Source organism: Canis lupus, chromosome 24 (genome assembly GCF_011100685.1).
Source record: "Canis lupus familiaris isolate Mischka breed German Shepherd chromosome 24, alternate assembly UU_Cfam_GSD_1.0, whole genome shotgun sequence".
Lineage (NCBI taxonomy): Eukaryota > Metazoa > Chordata > Mammalia > Carnivora > Canidae > Canis > Canis lupus.
Window position 1 is genome coordinate 26321111 of NC_049245.1, and position 14054 is coordinate 26335164.

Below are 14054 nucleotides of genomic sequence, written 5' to 3' on the forward strand. Positions count from 1 at the left end.
CACACCCTGAGCTGCAGGCGGCGCTAAACCGCTGCGCCACTGGGGCTGCCCTGTCATCTTGATTTAAATCATAAGTTACTGGAAAACTTGTGGAAAATGTGGAAAAATTACTTCTCAATACTTAAAACAATGAGATGCAGACAATTTCTTTATTAAATTAAAAATTGTGGGGATCCCTGGGCAGCTCAGCAGTTTAGCGCCTGCCTTCGGCTCAGGGAGGATCCTGGAGTCCCAGGATCGAGTCCCACATCAGGCTCCCTGTATGGAGCCTGCTTCTCCCTCTGCCTGTGTCTCTGCCTCTCTCTCTGTTTCTCTCTGTGTCTCACATGAATAAATAAATAAAATCTTTAAGACATTTTTTTATATGGTTAACAGTGTTTGAAAAATCAAAGTGCTTTACCTTAGTTTAGCTGAACGCAGTATTCTGGTAAGTGAAACACAATTTCCTTCCATGATACCCTTCCCAACAGTGGGAATAATGCTTTTGCGGCAGGCAACATATAATGAACATGCCAACCAGTGTATAACTTCTCCCTGGCAAGCAAAAGACAAACAGCAAAATGAATATATTATGTTAAAATGCTTGAGTTCTAGAACTAGAAAAGATCTTAGAACTATCTGGTCTCATTTTCATTATGTATGTAACAGGCCAGAGTGGTGAAGATATTTGCCCAAGGTCACAAAGCTTCGTTTTGCAGGAATGAATATAAAACTCCTTATTCTCAGTCCCACATAAGATTCTCCAACAGCATTAGTCTAAACATAGATCTCTCACCCACATACCAAATCTAATACTATTGAGAGTCCTCTTAAAATTTCTCAGCATTAGCTTTCTTGCTTTGAAAACACCAGTCATGGCCTTGATGATGCTTAAGTTCCTTTCCACTATTTGTTTTATGTTTCTTTTTTAACATGAAGAAAGTTTGGCAGAGAAAGGAAAGAACAGAGTATAAAGAGGACAAGGGAGTCACACATAAAAAGTTCACATCTGGGACACCTGCATGGCTCAGTCGGTTAAGTGTCTGCTTTCAGCTCAGGTCATGATCCTGAGGTCCTAGGATAGAGCCCTGCATCAGGCTTCCTCGTCAGTGAGGAGCCTACAGCTCCTCCTGTTTGTGCTGTCAAATAAGTAAATAAAATCTTAAAAAAAAAAAAAAAAAAAAGGTTCGTATCTTTCATGTATAACAGAGAAGGCTGTCATTTTTGTGAGGTAAAATTTGGGAATTATTTACTCAATCTTTAAAATAGTAAGTCTCTCTATTATAGCAGATATCTCAATTTACAATGCTATAAAAAGGTGATGTTTGGGGGACACCTGGGTCGCTCAGCGGTTGAGCTCCTCCCTTCGGCCCAGGGCATGATCCTGGAGTCTGGGGATCAAGTCCGACATCGGGCTCCCTGCATGGGGCCTGCTTCTCCCTCTGCCTGTGTCTCTGCCTCTCTGTGTCTTTCATGAATAAATAAAATCTTTAAAAAGAAAAAAAAAAAGTGATGTTTGGGAATTCAACACTTAATTGCTTTATTTTTTTTATTGATTTTTAAAATATTTTATTTATTTATTCATGAGACACAGAGAATGAAAGAGGCAGAGACATAGGCAGGGGGAGAAGCAGGCTCCATACAGGGAGCCTCATGCTGGACTCAATCCCAGGATTCCGGGATCATGCCCTGAGCAGAAGGCAGATGCTCAACCACTGAGCCACCCTGGCGTCCCAATTGTCTGCTTTATTATTTTTTTTTAATTTTTTTTTAATTGTCTGCTTTAGACTTAAGATATCTCCAAGCTAGAATCACTTCATGACTTTACCACTGGACTATATATATATAATCACAAAGAACTATACATATGTGAACTACAGACACACATTTTATAACACACCTGTGTTCCTATTCACTGTTCTGCAGATCCTAAGACCAGTCTCCAAAAGAATAAAACCCTGGAAGACTTGTAATAATCCAAAAGGGAAGGGCAGAAATGGGTGGCCCCACCAATAGTTAAAATCCAGTGATACTATCCTAATGTAGTGAGAAGTCTTACATGCTCAAGGTATTAAATGAGACATGTAAGCTTATGGTTGCATATTTTTAGATACCTTGATTAATAATTGTTGGGGAAGTACATCCAAGTATTAGCTTCTGGGTACAGGTTACTAGATGAAAACACCATTAAGATAGAAAAAAAATTAATATTGATATTTTTGCTTTTTGTCCTAGAAAAAAACAACTATATTATCTTAATTCTTTGATACTAGACCTTAGAATACAAAGATGGTTTCTGACCTCTGTAATTCCAAATCTAGAGTTAAGAAAAGGAATAGATAACGGTTATCTATAATTGGTGAGATATATGTTGTAAGAATTGAAGATAAAGTATGAGAATATAGTAACTGATTTTGAGTAGAGGTCAGAGGAGGATTCAGAGGGAGACTTAAAATGGTTGAGTGGAGAATCACCAAAATCTAAGAGGGTGAGAGGGATAAACAAGGGGGTAAGTGGGATATACTAATATACTGAAAGGGGTAGGAGCTGGGGAGAGGGCTTAAGAAACAGTAGATACATGAAAATACCTACTTCAAGAGCATTTCACCAAAAACAATCAAAAGGAAAAAAAAAAAAGAGGAGGAGGAGAACAAAAGACATAGGATAGAATAAATGGTCACCAAATCTTAATTCACACATCTGTGTTTTATTTATTTTATTTATTTATTTATTCATTCATTCATGAGAGACACAGAGGCAGAGACACAGGCAGAGGGAGAAGCAGGCTCCCTGCAGGAAGCCTGATGTGGGACTTGATCCCAGGACTCTGGGATTACCGCCTGAGCCAAAGGCAGATGCTCAACCACTGAGCTACCCAGGCGTCCCTCACACGTCTGTTTTCTAAATCAAACATTTAAGATGTCCTGATCAACTCCACCTAGCTGACTTATTTCTTGAGACTTAGTTCTTCAAATAGCCTGTTGTAGGGGATGAGGGAAGTTTCCAGGCAGAGCAAATGGCATGGAGAAAACACACAGGTGGGAAGAAACTTGGTATATTCAAGAATTTGAGGGGCACCTGGGTGGCCTCGAGTTGGTTGAGCCTCCGACTCTTGGTTTCTGCTGATGTCACGATCTCAGAGTCCTAGAATCAAGTCCTGTATTGGGCTCCCGCTCAGCACGGAGTCGGCTGCCCCCCTCCCTCTATCCCTCCCCATTGCGTGCTCTCTAAAATAAATATTAAAAAAAAAAAAAAAGAATTTGAAAGAGTGCCTAGTTTAATGCCTGGACTACAGTTTTCACTCAGTAAATGTTTATTCAATGACAGAGGACTTGGGAAGTCAGAAACACCTTCTCAGGCATTTAAAAATTAGTTTGTTTTCATTGAGTAGGCATAATCCATAATCCCCCCCTTACTTTCTTATTCTTTCTTGAGCCGTGCCACCCATGGATGGTCGCTGTCCTGTATCCAGTTTACCCGGTCCTATCCCAGAGACATGTAAGAGTGTCTCTCTTAGGTATTTTCCCGCCTCGTGTAACAGACACACGTACACGCTCAACTCCACGTACCCACCTACATGCCTCTGAACCCAGGAATTACTTATTTTACCCGGTGAGTCAGATTGTGCGGGAAAGCCTCTGAATTTTAGAGTGAAGTGCTGAAATAAATCCCATTCCTACGTCTACACTGGCTTCCTATAACAAACAGCAGAATGGCCCTGGACAGGCAGGCCAGTCCTCTACCCGGAGAGCAGGTACAATACTGCGCTACCACGTTCACGGGGCGGCTGTGAGGACTCCCGCGAGGGCGAGGGCGGGGCTGGGGCGTGGGCGTGGGGTGAGGAATCCGGTAGTGACCGGCCACACTAACCTTATTCAGAGCCAGGCGCTGCGCTAAGCCTCAGGGCCCTGAGGCGGGACCAGGCGCGGGCTGAGGGCTGGGCCCCACCTGCTGAACGCTCTCGGGCAGGCCAGCACCGCACACCTCCGCCCTCCCGTCGAGGCCGCGGGGCGGGGTGAGGGAGCGGTCCGAAGGCTCCGACTCCCCGCGCGGCTCCACCAGCAGCCGCGCGCCCCTGGCCACGTAGCTTAGGCGCTCCCGTGGGATGGGGGTCACGGGTCGGGCTCTCCGGGTTGTGGCGAGAACCGAGATGACGTGTTTAAAGGGCTTGGGCGGTGATGTCAGCACTATAGCTCACTTCAGCTCTTAGCATTCCCGCATTTGGTTCTTTGGTTTTTTTGTTTTGTTTTGTTTTTTGTTTTTTGTTTTTTTAATAGATTTACAGGCGCTATCGTGATGTCCGCGGCGCTCGGCTGGGCGAAGCGAAGCTGGTCGGAGTCTAGGGAACCCCCACCCCTCCCCCGCCGAGGGGGCGTGCGACCTCGGACTAGCCGCTCCTCTTCCGGACTTCGGTTTCCCGCCTCAGAAAGAAAATGGATAGTCGGTGTCTACGCGCGCCCGTCCCCCTCCGCACTCTGCGGCGCCCGGCGGGGCCGCGACCCTTCCCGGTGGGTAAACTCCCACCGCCCCACAGGGTGGGGCAGGGGCGGGGCGGGGGTGGGGCCTGGCGGGGGTCGGGTCCGGCCGCCCACCTGCCGCCGCTCACCTCTAGACTGTAGTTGCCCCGGATGGCGGTGAAGTCGTCCAGGGCTTCGGCCGCGCTCCCCTCGTCCAGGTTCAGCTCCTGGCACAGGGCCTGCAGCGCCTCCCCGGCCGCGGCGACTACCGCCGCCCCCTCGGCGTGCGGGTCGTCTTCGAACATCCCCTCCGGCCCCGCGGGCGGCGCGGTCACAGCCCCCCGGCTCCTTTCTCCCTCCTGGGCGCGCTACCCACAACCCCCCGCGCCAAAGCGCGCGAAACTCGGCGGCTTCAGAGCGACGTCTCTCCGGCAGTCTGCATCCGCAGTTCTCCTCAAAAAAGTCCGTTTCTCCTGCAAGGCACTCGGTGGTCTCGCTCTGGAACTGTGATAAGAAGATGGACCTCAGTTCCAGAAAAAAAGCCCTGAGTTTGGTCCTTGGCGGGCAGCGGTGAGCCCAGCCGGCGGAGTAAGTTGGTGCGGAGGGATCGGCCGGCGCGCGCAGTCTGCTGGGAATTGTAGTCCGTGGCCTGTCCTGACGCCCGCTGCGCCGCCCTGGTCTAACCGGCTCTTTGGTTTGGGCCTCCATCGTCTTACCGAGAAGCCTTCTCTGTACCACTAACCCTCGGGCCTGGGTTTGTCACCGTCCCGCCAAACATAGTCTGACTGAGCCTTGCCCCTTGAGTTAGGAGACGGAGGCAGGAACAGAAAAAAGTGGTTCTGTGACGGCGGGAGGCTTCGGGACGCTTTCCTGTGCTCCGTGAGTGATCTGTTGAATGGTTGAAGGGCTGGCGAGGCAAACTAGGCTTGACCTGGGCTGAGAGACTTGCAGTAATCAGCTCCCCGAAGGGCCGTCATTCCAGGCTTGGGAATGGCCTGAGCGCATGGCTGAAGGCATGCAACTGGTCTCCCAAGCTTATACTTCGGCTCCACTGAAACCCTTCACTGGAAGAGCCCAGACCTTGTCACTCCTTAGCTCAAAATCTTTCAGTAGATTCCTCTTGCCCTTAAAATCGTATCCAAACTCAGTGGCCCACAGGGCCCCTGTGATCTGGCCTCACCTCATTGCCCCCACCCAAGTATATAACAAGGTGCAGCCTCACTGCTTAGTTTTGGAACCTTGAAAATGCCAAGCAGCCAAGCTAGTTCTTGCCTCAAGGCCTTTCTCACATGCTGATCAGTCGGTCCCAAAATACTCTATAGCAGGTCTTTGCTTGTCCGGCTCCTTGTCATCAAGTTCAACTAAGTATTACCTTCCCAGGCCCTTCCAGAGCACTATCTAAAATTAGCTGACCCACCCCCCTAACATCCCATTTCATGGTTTTCATAGCACCATTATAACTATCTGAAATTATCTTGTTTATTCACTGGCTCTTCCTACTAAAATGTGAATCGCATGAGAGCAGGGACCTATTTTTCATGTTCACTGTATTACGAAGTTTAGATTAGCGCCTGGCTCATAGTTGGCACTCAGTACTTCACAAAGTGTGTTTGAAAAATTACAAAGATGCCCGGATGAGGGAAGGAGTCACCAGAGATGAAAATGGAAGATAGGTCAAGGTAGGTTACAAAGGACCTCATATACCCTACTAAAAGCCTAGACGTTATCAGTGGAGGTTTTAATGAAAAGAGGTGATAAATGACCCATAGCATTCTGGGAATGTCTCTCTGGCTACAGTGGGACACATAGATCAGATGGAGTAGAGACTAGAGGTGTGGAGATGGTGGGGGTTGTCCAGCATTGAAAGGAGCCAGTCTGGAGAGAGGTCTCTTAGAACTGAATGGGGCACTGCTAAACAAGGAAGAGTCCCCATTAACAGAAGTTTCCATCTAGATCAAGAGGGTGAAAGGTGATGCTGCTGTCAACTAGAATAGGAGTACAAGCAGAGGGATGACATCAGTTATAGAGCCGCTGTGTTTGGGATGCCTGCAGGAAGTTTAAGAGGAGGCTGATGGATCCTGCAAGGTAGCCCCTCTCACCTCTCTCCTAGCAATTTCCCAGTCTATTCTAGATTGTCTACGCTTCCAGAGGGTTGGAATTGGGAACCAGCTGCAAGCTGGATCTCAAATGAGTAAAGACTCGATCTCCTCTCACCCTCCAAACTCAAAATCAAACTGAAACACCCATGTGGCACTTCCAACTCTTCTTCCTTCTAGAAGCTACTACTGCAGCTGACTTTAGGACCGTCTCATTATTGTCTAGAAATGTTGGCACATAGTGTCTGCACAGAGACTTTCCTCCCAATAGTTTTTATTTACTTAGAGGATGGGTATGGATAATTGAGGGGAGGTCTATATTCAGTTCCAAGAGATCTATATCAAGATTTAACATCCTTCTAACTTTTGTCCTCTTACCAAAGGTCAGGATTAGTGGAGGTAAACCATGGGTGAAGTCCCTCTTGTAGTGGCTCATTTGTTTTCTAATTAACCTGAGCTTATTTGAGAGAGAGCTTCAGGAGTAGGGACAGTCTGGACATCAGGATTTGGGAATATTCAGGCAATACCTGAGGCTAAGGGTAAGGAGTGTGTTAGCATAAGAAGAGACTCAAGGATAGAACCTTTAGGAACACCTACATTTCAGAGATGGGCACAATTTGAGGAATGAATGAATCTGTCCACACAGGTATAAAAATAGAGGAGTAGTATCTCGAAGGCTAGGAAAGAAGTACTCCATAGAGCCCAACATTGCAGAGAATCCAAATAGAGTTCAAAGAAAGACCTTGTAAATTATCGTTCATATGTTTTTAATGACATTTGCCAGAGCAGTTTTCTTTAGCATGGTGGGAATGAGAGCCAGATTACTGTAGCTGAGGGGCTAATGGGAGGGAGTAAAGTCAGAAAGTTGGAAGTAGGAAGTTAAAGCTTCTAAGAAGTTTGGTGGTGGAGAGGCAGAAGGAAGGGAATTGTCTAGCATAGAAGAAAACGTATGTGAATAATTAGGGCCAGGAGCAGACAGAGAGAGACTAAAGATAAAGAGATCACTGATTTACCTAGGCCCTGGAAAAGGTGGCTAAGCTAGGAATCCAGAGTCTGGCCTTCCTCTTGGTAGCTCCTGTCTGGAATATCACCTTACATCTAGATTAAACAGAACTGCTAGGTACTCTGCTGAGTGCAAAATAGAGCAACATGTAGTAGGGGGTTGAGAGTGGTAAAGGTTTGGAACAACTGTTGAGAAATACCACTTGGTCTGTCAAATGCAAATATTATGGTCAGAATTTTTTGAGGAGAAATGGAGTAAAACTAAGTTGGCCCCATGGGATCCTGGCTTTCATAGCTGGTCCTGGACAAGATCACAAGAGATAAGAATCCTCAAGTCTTCTGCCTTTGCCATAACTAATTGATTTCTTTTTTTATTCAGATCTGAACTACAGAGAGGGTGATTCTGACCTTGAAAAGAAACCAAGATAAAAGGAAAGAGGTCTCAGGAATTATAAACCAACCCAAACCAGAGACTCAATGCCCCATTTTTCATTTCTATAGTAGTTTGGCTTTCAGTGAGTTGCAGTATATGGACTCAAGCCCATTTCTTCTTTGCTACTAGATTTGATTCTCCTCTTTTCACACTTCATGCATACTATGAAAATTCTTCATTTCTTCATTCCACAAATGTTTAATGAATGCTTGCTATGTGCAAGATACGGATTCTTCCTTTGCTGTGATTTTCAGATCATCTAGACTTGAACTAATAAGGAGGATGGCTGGCTTAAAAATGATCCAAGAACAAAAGAAGCCCCTCTCAAATGCCATCCAGCAAACAAAAACTGAGAAACATTATACATTTTTCCTTCTCTTAAGGACTGGATTCAGGCCCTAACTTTGGATTTTCAGTTAGTCATATCTGGTCTGTGTAAGGCCTTCCACTCTCATCTCCTTTTGATTCACCTGATCTGTAACCTTTTACATCAAATCAGTGACTTTTTTTTTCTTTTTTCTTTTGCCATGTTGTAATTCTCAGATTCTCCTGAATTGAATTATTAGGAAGTACAGGCCTTGGTATTGAGGCCAAGATAAAAGGAAAATGCTCTTATGTTCCCTTATTTCCCTTATGAAATAAAGCATTTTTTAAACAGTACTCCCCCCACCCTTTGGACTGTAACTAAACTATGTCCTTGTTTTTCAATAAATACTGCCATAGTCATCAACCTCCCCTCTAAAAAACCAGCCAATGCTTTCCTCTTAATCATTAACTCCTCAACTCCTTTATCCCCTACACCTAGTCACTAAATCTTGTGGATTCCTCTCTCTACCAGGTTTCTAGTTATCTCTCAACATTTTATGTTTTGTTTTCCAAACCATCTTACATTTAGTTACTAATTTTTCTCAAGGAACATATACATCATGTCACTCTCTTAAAACTTTTCAGGGGTTCACAGTATTACAATTGAATCAGATTTAGGCAGTTCACCATCAAAGACACATCTGTCAAATCCAGCCTCACCTGCATGCTTTATCTTTGTCTTTCATTGGTATGCTTTCCCTACTTTTCATCAGGGTTCATGCTGTTTTTTTTTTTTCCTACTATCTAGCAATATGCTCATTTAATACTAAACTGAATTCTTTTTTTTTTTTTTTTTCTAAACTGAATTCTGAGTACAAAATGAACTATGGGTAGTGAAGCATTTACTCTGCCTTTCATTTCTGATCCAGCTACATCATGAAGGTTGTTTCTATTTTGATTCCATTGTGTAATAGGCCCTATGATTAGCCTCCCTATTGTGGTTTAATATTTCAGAGTTCCCCAGAGCATAAGTTCAGAGCCTGATTAGGGTCTTTAGAGGCTCCAGGCTCCAAAACTAAAATGATTATAGTACATACCCTCCCAAATGTAATTGAAAATATAAGCAATTCTAAAACACAGATTACATGTAAGAAAGTGAAACAAAGTTCTGATTGTTTTTCCTAGCTATTTCATTTTGAAATTATTTCAAAAAAATTTTTTTTATCCCTCAGCTTTACTATACCTAAGCAGGTACTTGGCATGCACATGTTCCTATAATGAAAGACTAACTACTCACCTAACCTTCTGTCAAAAAAAACAGTTGATAGTGGTGGGGGAGGGGCTAGACCTGACCTCACCATTCTTACTGCTCTTGGTCCTCCAAGAAAAACTAAAGTGGTGATCCTTGAACTCGGTGCCTACCAGGAAAATAGTGCCAGTCCACCACAAGGACAATTAAGTGATTTTTGTTCCTCTTCCTTTATACATTGGGGAAATCAGAAACTGAAGAGCCCAATTTAACTTAAAAATGTAATTTTAAGGACTTTATCAAAATCTATGCCTACTGCACTCAATTTAGTCAAAGGAAGATATTTCAAGAACGCATTTTTTAAGATTTTATTTATTTATTCATGAGAATACAGAGTCGAGATATAGACACAGGGAGAAGCAGGCTCCTCACAGGGAGCCTGATGCGGGACTTAATCCTTGTACCCAGGATCACTCCCTGAGCCGAAGGCAGATGCTCACCACTGAGCCACCCAGGCATCCCAAGGATAGCATTTTTTTTAAGTTTTCCTTTAAGAGATTGTACTGGCACAGACGTAATTCTACCTAGGACCAAAAATTATGATCATTTTTGTTTCCTGAATCCATACATACCTGGATTAATCCTGCTTCCCCTTAAAAAAACGAGAGCGGGAAACAAGCCCTAAGTGACTCTTAATGTTAGAGAACAACCTGAGGGTTAATGGAGGGAGATAGGCAGGACAAGGGCTAGATGGATGATGGGTATTAAAGAGGACACTTGTTGTGATGAGCACTGGGCGTTTCATGTAAGTGATGAATCATTAAATTTTACTCCAGAGACCAATATTGCACTATGTGTTAACTATATGAAACCAATACTGCACTGTATGTTAAAAAAAAAAAGAAGGAAAAAATTAAAATGGTCTACAAATGACATTCTTTTTTTTCTTTTTAAAGATTTTTTATTTTATTTATTCATGAGCAAGCAAGAGAGAGGCAGAGACACAGGCAGAGGGAGAAGCAGGCTCCATGCACGGAGCCCGACGTGGACTCAGTCCCGGGATTCCAGGATCAGGCCCTGGGCTGAAGGTGGCGCTAAACCACTGAGCCACTCAGGCTACCCTACAAAACATTCCTAAATAAAGTTGTCATCCACCTCTTGAAAAAAACTCCTGCTCCCCCTTAATCCCAGGAGAGCCGGAAACCTGAACTTTGTTAGCTAAAAACCACCCCAGATATCCCTAAGCAGAAGATCCTGGTTGAAAAGTCAAACCAGGGGATCCCTGGGTAGCGCAGCGGTTTGGCGCCTGCCTTTGGCCCAGGGCGCGATCCTGGAGACCCAGGATCGAATCCCACATCGGGCTCCCGGTGCATGGAGCCTGCTTCTCCCTCTGCCTGTGTCTCTGCCTCTCTCTCTCTCTCTCTGTGACTATCATAAATAAATAAAAATTAAAAAAAAAAAAAAAGTCAAACCATATAAGAAGTATGCATGTAATACTCAAAGACGGCAGTAGCAGTCTTAGATTATTCCTGATTATTCCTCATTTCAATTTCCACATTCAGTATAGAGAGATGGATATTTTCCTCCTTTGAAATAGCTAAGATTTTTCTCCATGGCTGTACCCTCTACTCTAAAGAAAGTAGAGAAGTAGAATCAAGACATATGAGTTTAAGTCCTAACTGATTTTGTGTTCTTTAGCACATTTTTAAACCTCTCTGAGCCTATTTCCTCATCTGTAAAATGGCAGTAACAATGTCTAAATTATACAACTAATACAAAGGAAAAAATTATGTGACACTTCCATACAAATGACAATCATAACTTAACTATTTTCTTTCCAGTTTCTTACTGCACCAGAAACAACTGAAGCTAATCTTTATTTCTACACCTTAAAACATGTTATCCCTGTCAGTATAGCTGATTTTTTTTAAAAGATTTTATTTATTTATTTGAGAGAGAAAGAGCATGAGAGGGGGTAGGGTCAGAGGAAGAATCAGACTCCTTACTGAGTGGAGAGCCTGATGTGGGGCTTGATCCTAGGACCTGAGCCAAAGGCAGACACTTAACCTACTGAGCCACCCATACGTCCCAGTATAGCTGATTTTTAATGCATGAATTTACATTGAATAATTGAGATTAGGAATGGGTCCACTTAGAGCAAACATATTGAAGATTATACATACACATGCATCCATATAAGGTATCCCTGGAAGGATAAATAAACTGGGAACCGTAGTTGCTTGAGGGAAAAGGAATGCAATAGTAGTGAGATAGGAACAAGGAAATTTACTTTTTACTCTGTGTCTTTGGGATCTTTTGAACTTTGTACTTACTCCAAAAATTAACCTATTAAATATGTATGCTATAAAATAAAATAAAGGAAAAAGGCTGTCCTGTACGTATGCTATGATACTTGATATTTATTACCTGTTTTTATTGATTAGCTGTTAATTAAAAAAATGCACCTAAGAACTTCTAGGCATTTTGTCATTTCAGAAATGATTTTTTTCTCTATATTTGATTTCAAAATTAAAACATATACATAAGATGCAGGAATAGAGAATCATGAATTAATTTCCATATACAAGCAAAGCACACTTATTACTATGGCCCTGAAGTTTGAAATGCAACAGCCAAAAGCAAAAATCCATGTAGCTAGACCATTTCAGATGTTAACTAACTTTGTAACTAAAGTAACAAACCAAAGGCTATTCCTCAACATACAAAAATTCCTGTGGATCAACATGAAAAGACTAACAAACATCCTTAAAATGAGGAAAGGATTTGAATACTTAAAAAAGGAAATAATTTAGCATTTAAGACATGAAAAGGTGCTCAAACCTTTTTTTTTTTTTTTTTTAAAGATTTTATTTATTCACGAGACACACAGAGGCAGAGACATAGGCAGAGGGAGAAGCAGACACCCTGTGGGGAGCCCAATGTGGGACTCAATCCCAGGAACCTGGGAATATGACCTGAGCCAAAGGCAGGTGCTCAACCCACTGAGCCACCCAGGTACCCCTCAACCCTTCTAATAAGAATATGCAAACTTGGGATCCCTGGGTGGCGCAGCGGTTTGGCGCCTGCCTTTGGCCCAGGGCGCGATCCTGGAGACCCGGGATCGAATCCCACATCGGGCTCCTGGTGCGTGGAGCCTGCTTCTCCCTCTGCCTGTGTCTCTGCCTCTCTCTCTTTCTCTCTGTGTGACTATCATAAATAAATAAAAATTTAAAAAAAAAATTAAAAAAAAAAAAAGAATATGCAAACTTAAACCACTGAAAACATTTTTTAAACCTATTGTCAAAAATCCAAAAGTTTGAAAATGCTTCAGTGACTATCCATTTCAGAATTAAGCCAAACTTTTTGTCATGGCCTACTGGGAATTTGGATCTGGTCCCTTATATAACTTCATTTCCCTCTTCCTTCATTTGTGACTCTCTCCTTTCTCACCGCCCCCACCCCCCCAGTCATCCTGGCCTTAGAATATAAACCCCACTAGGGCAGGGATTTTGGTCTATTTTATTCATTGATGTGTTCTGATCACCTGGAACAGTGTCTGAACCCATACCAAGAATTATTTTTTTTTAATTTTATTTATTCACAAGATACAGAGAGGCAGAGACACAGGCAGAGGGAGAAGCAGACTTCATGCAGGAAGTCTGATGTGGGACTCGATCCCAGAGTCCTGGGATTATGCCCTGAGCCAAAGGCAGACACTCAACCACTGAACCACCCAAATGTTCCTTTTTTTTTTTTTTTAAGATTTTATTTATTCACAAGAGACACACAGAGATAGAGGCAGAGACACAGGCAGAGGGAGAATTCTGAAGGCTCCATGCAGGGAGCCTGATGTGGGACTCGATCCTGGGTCTCCGGAATCCGGCCCTGGGCTGAAGATGGCGCTAAACCGCTGAGCGAGCCACCGGGGCTGCCCCCATACCAAGAATTAAATAAAAATTTGTAGAGTAAATAGAATATTGTGCTGTCAAGGATGTGGGGAGAAAAGCATGCTCTTATATCATTGGAGGGTAACTGTTCCCGGTATTTTAATTTGAATTGACAAAGGACATATCCTTCAACCTGGCAATTCCACTTTTAGGATTTTCTTCTAAGAACACATTTGACTGTGTGTGAAATACATAGGTCTATAATTACTGTAGTATTGTTTGTGCCAAAGATTGGAAATTACCTAAGTGTCCATTATTATAATAAGTACAATGAAATACTGGGCAGGAATAAAGAATGAGGCAACTTTTTGGAGTAATATAGAAAAATCTCAATTATTAATGAGAGAAAGTGCTAGGTACAGAAAAGTATGTATAGAATACTATAATTTGGAGAAAAAGTGGGGAAGAGAATACACATATTTACTCATAAATGCATAATTGTACCTTGGAGATATAAGAAACTTGTAGCATGGTACCTTCAGGTAGCATGGTACCTTCAGGTACCTCAGGGAGGTGAAGTAGATAGGTGGCCAGGAATATTTTATAACTTGAATTTTGAACACATATCCATTACCACTTTAATCT

General features: G+C 43.2%; 1 protein-coding gene and 1 long non-coding RNA gene across 13 annotated transcripts in view; one reads left to right on the forward strand and one right to left on the reverse strand.

The window, feature by feature from the left end:
* Positions 1–4829, reverse strand: part of RBL1 (RB transcriptional corepressor like 1) — a 58830-nt gene extending 54001 nt beyond the window's left edge. For 2 of the 6 annotated variants that reach the window (XR_005377815.1, XM_038572246.1), the window contains exons 1-2: positions 4586–4829; positions 401–534 (exon numbers count right to left, since the gene is read on the reverse strand). Coding sequence is in view for 4 of the 6 variants with exons in the window: in XM_038572246.1 (XP_038428174.1) it covers positions 401–534; positions 4586–4741 (290 nt within the window). In the remaining 2 variants the exon portion in view is untranslated. Of the gene's footprint in view, positions 1–400; positions 535–3849; positions 3994–4585 lie in introns of those variants that run through there. The other 4 variants (XM_038572243.1, XM_038572242.1, XM_038572244.1 and 1 more) reach the window with 4 other exon arrangements.
* Positions 3595–10455, forward strand: LOC111092069. 7 transcript variants are annotated; one of them, XR_005377820.1, is made up of 4 exons: positions 3595–3733; positions 4257–4487; positions 4917–5024; positions 6390–10455. It is a non-coding gene; the product is annotated as an uncharacterized LOC111092069 (long non-coding RNA). The 7 variants fall into 7 exon arrangements; XR_005377821.1 differs by lacking the exon at positions 3595–3733 and adding an exon at positions 3837–3994; XR_005377819.1 differs by lacking the exon at positions 3595–3733 and having other exon boundaries at positions 3840–4487; positions 6390–6521; positions 7914–10455.
* Positions 10456–14054: the final 3599 nt, after the last annotated feature.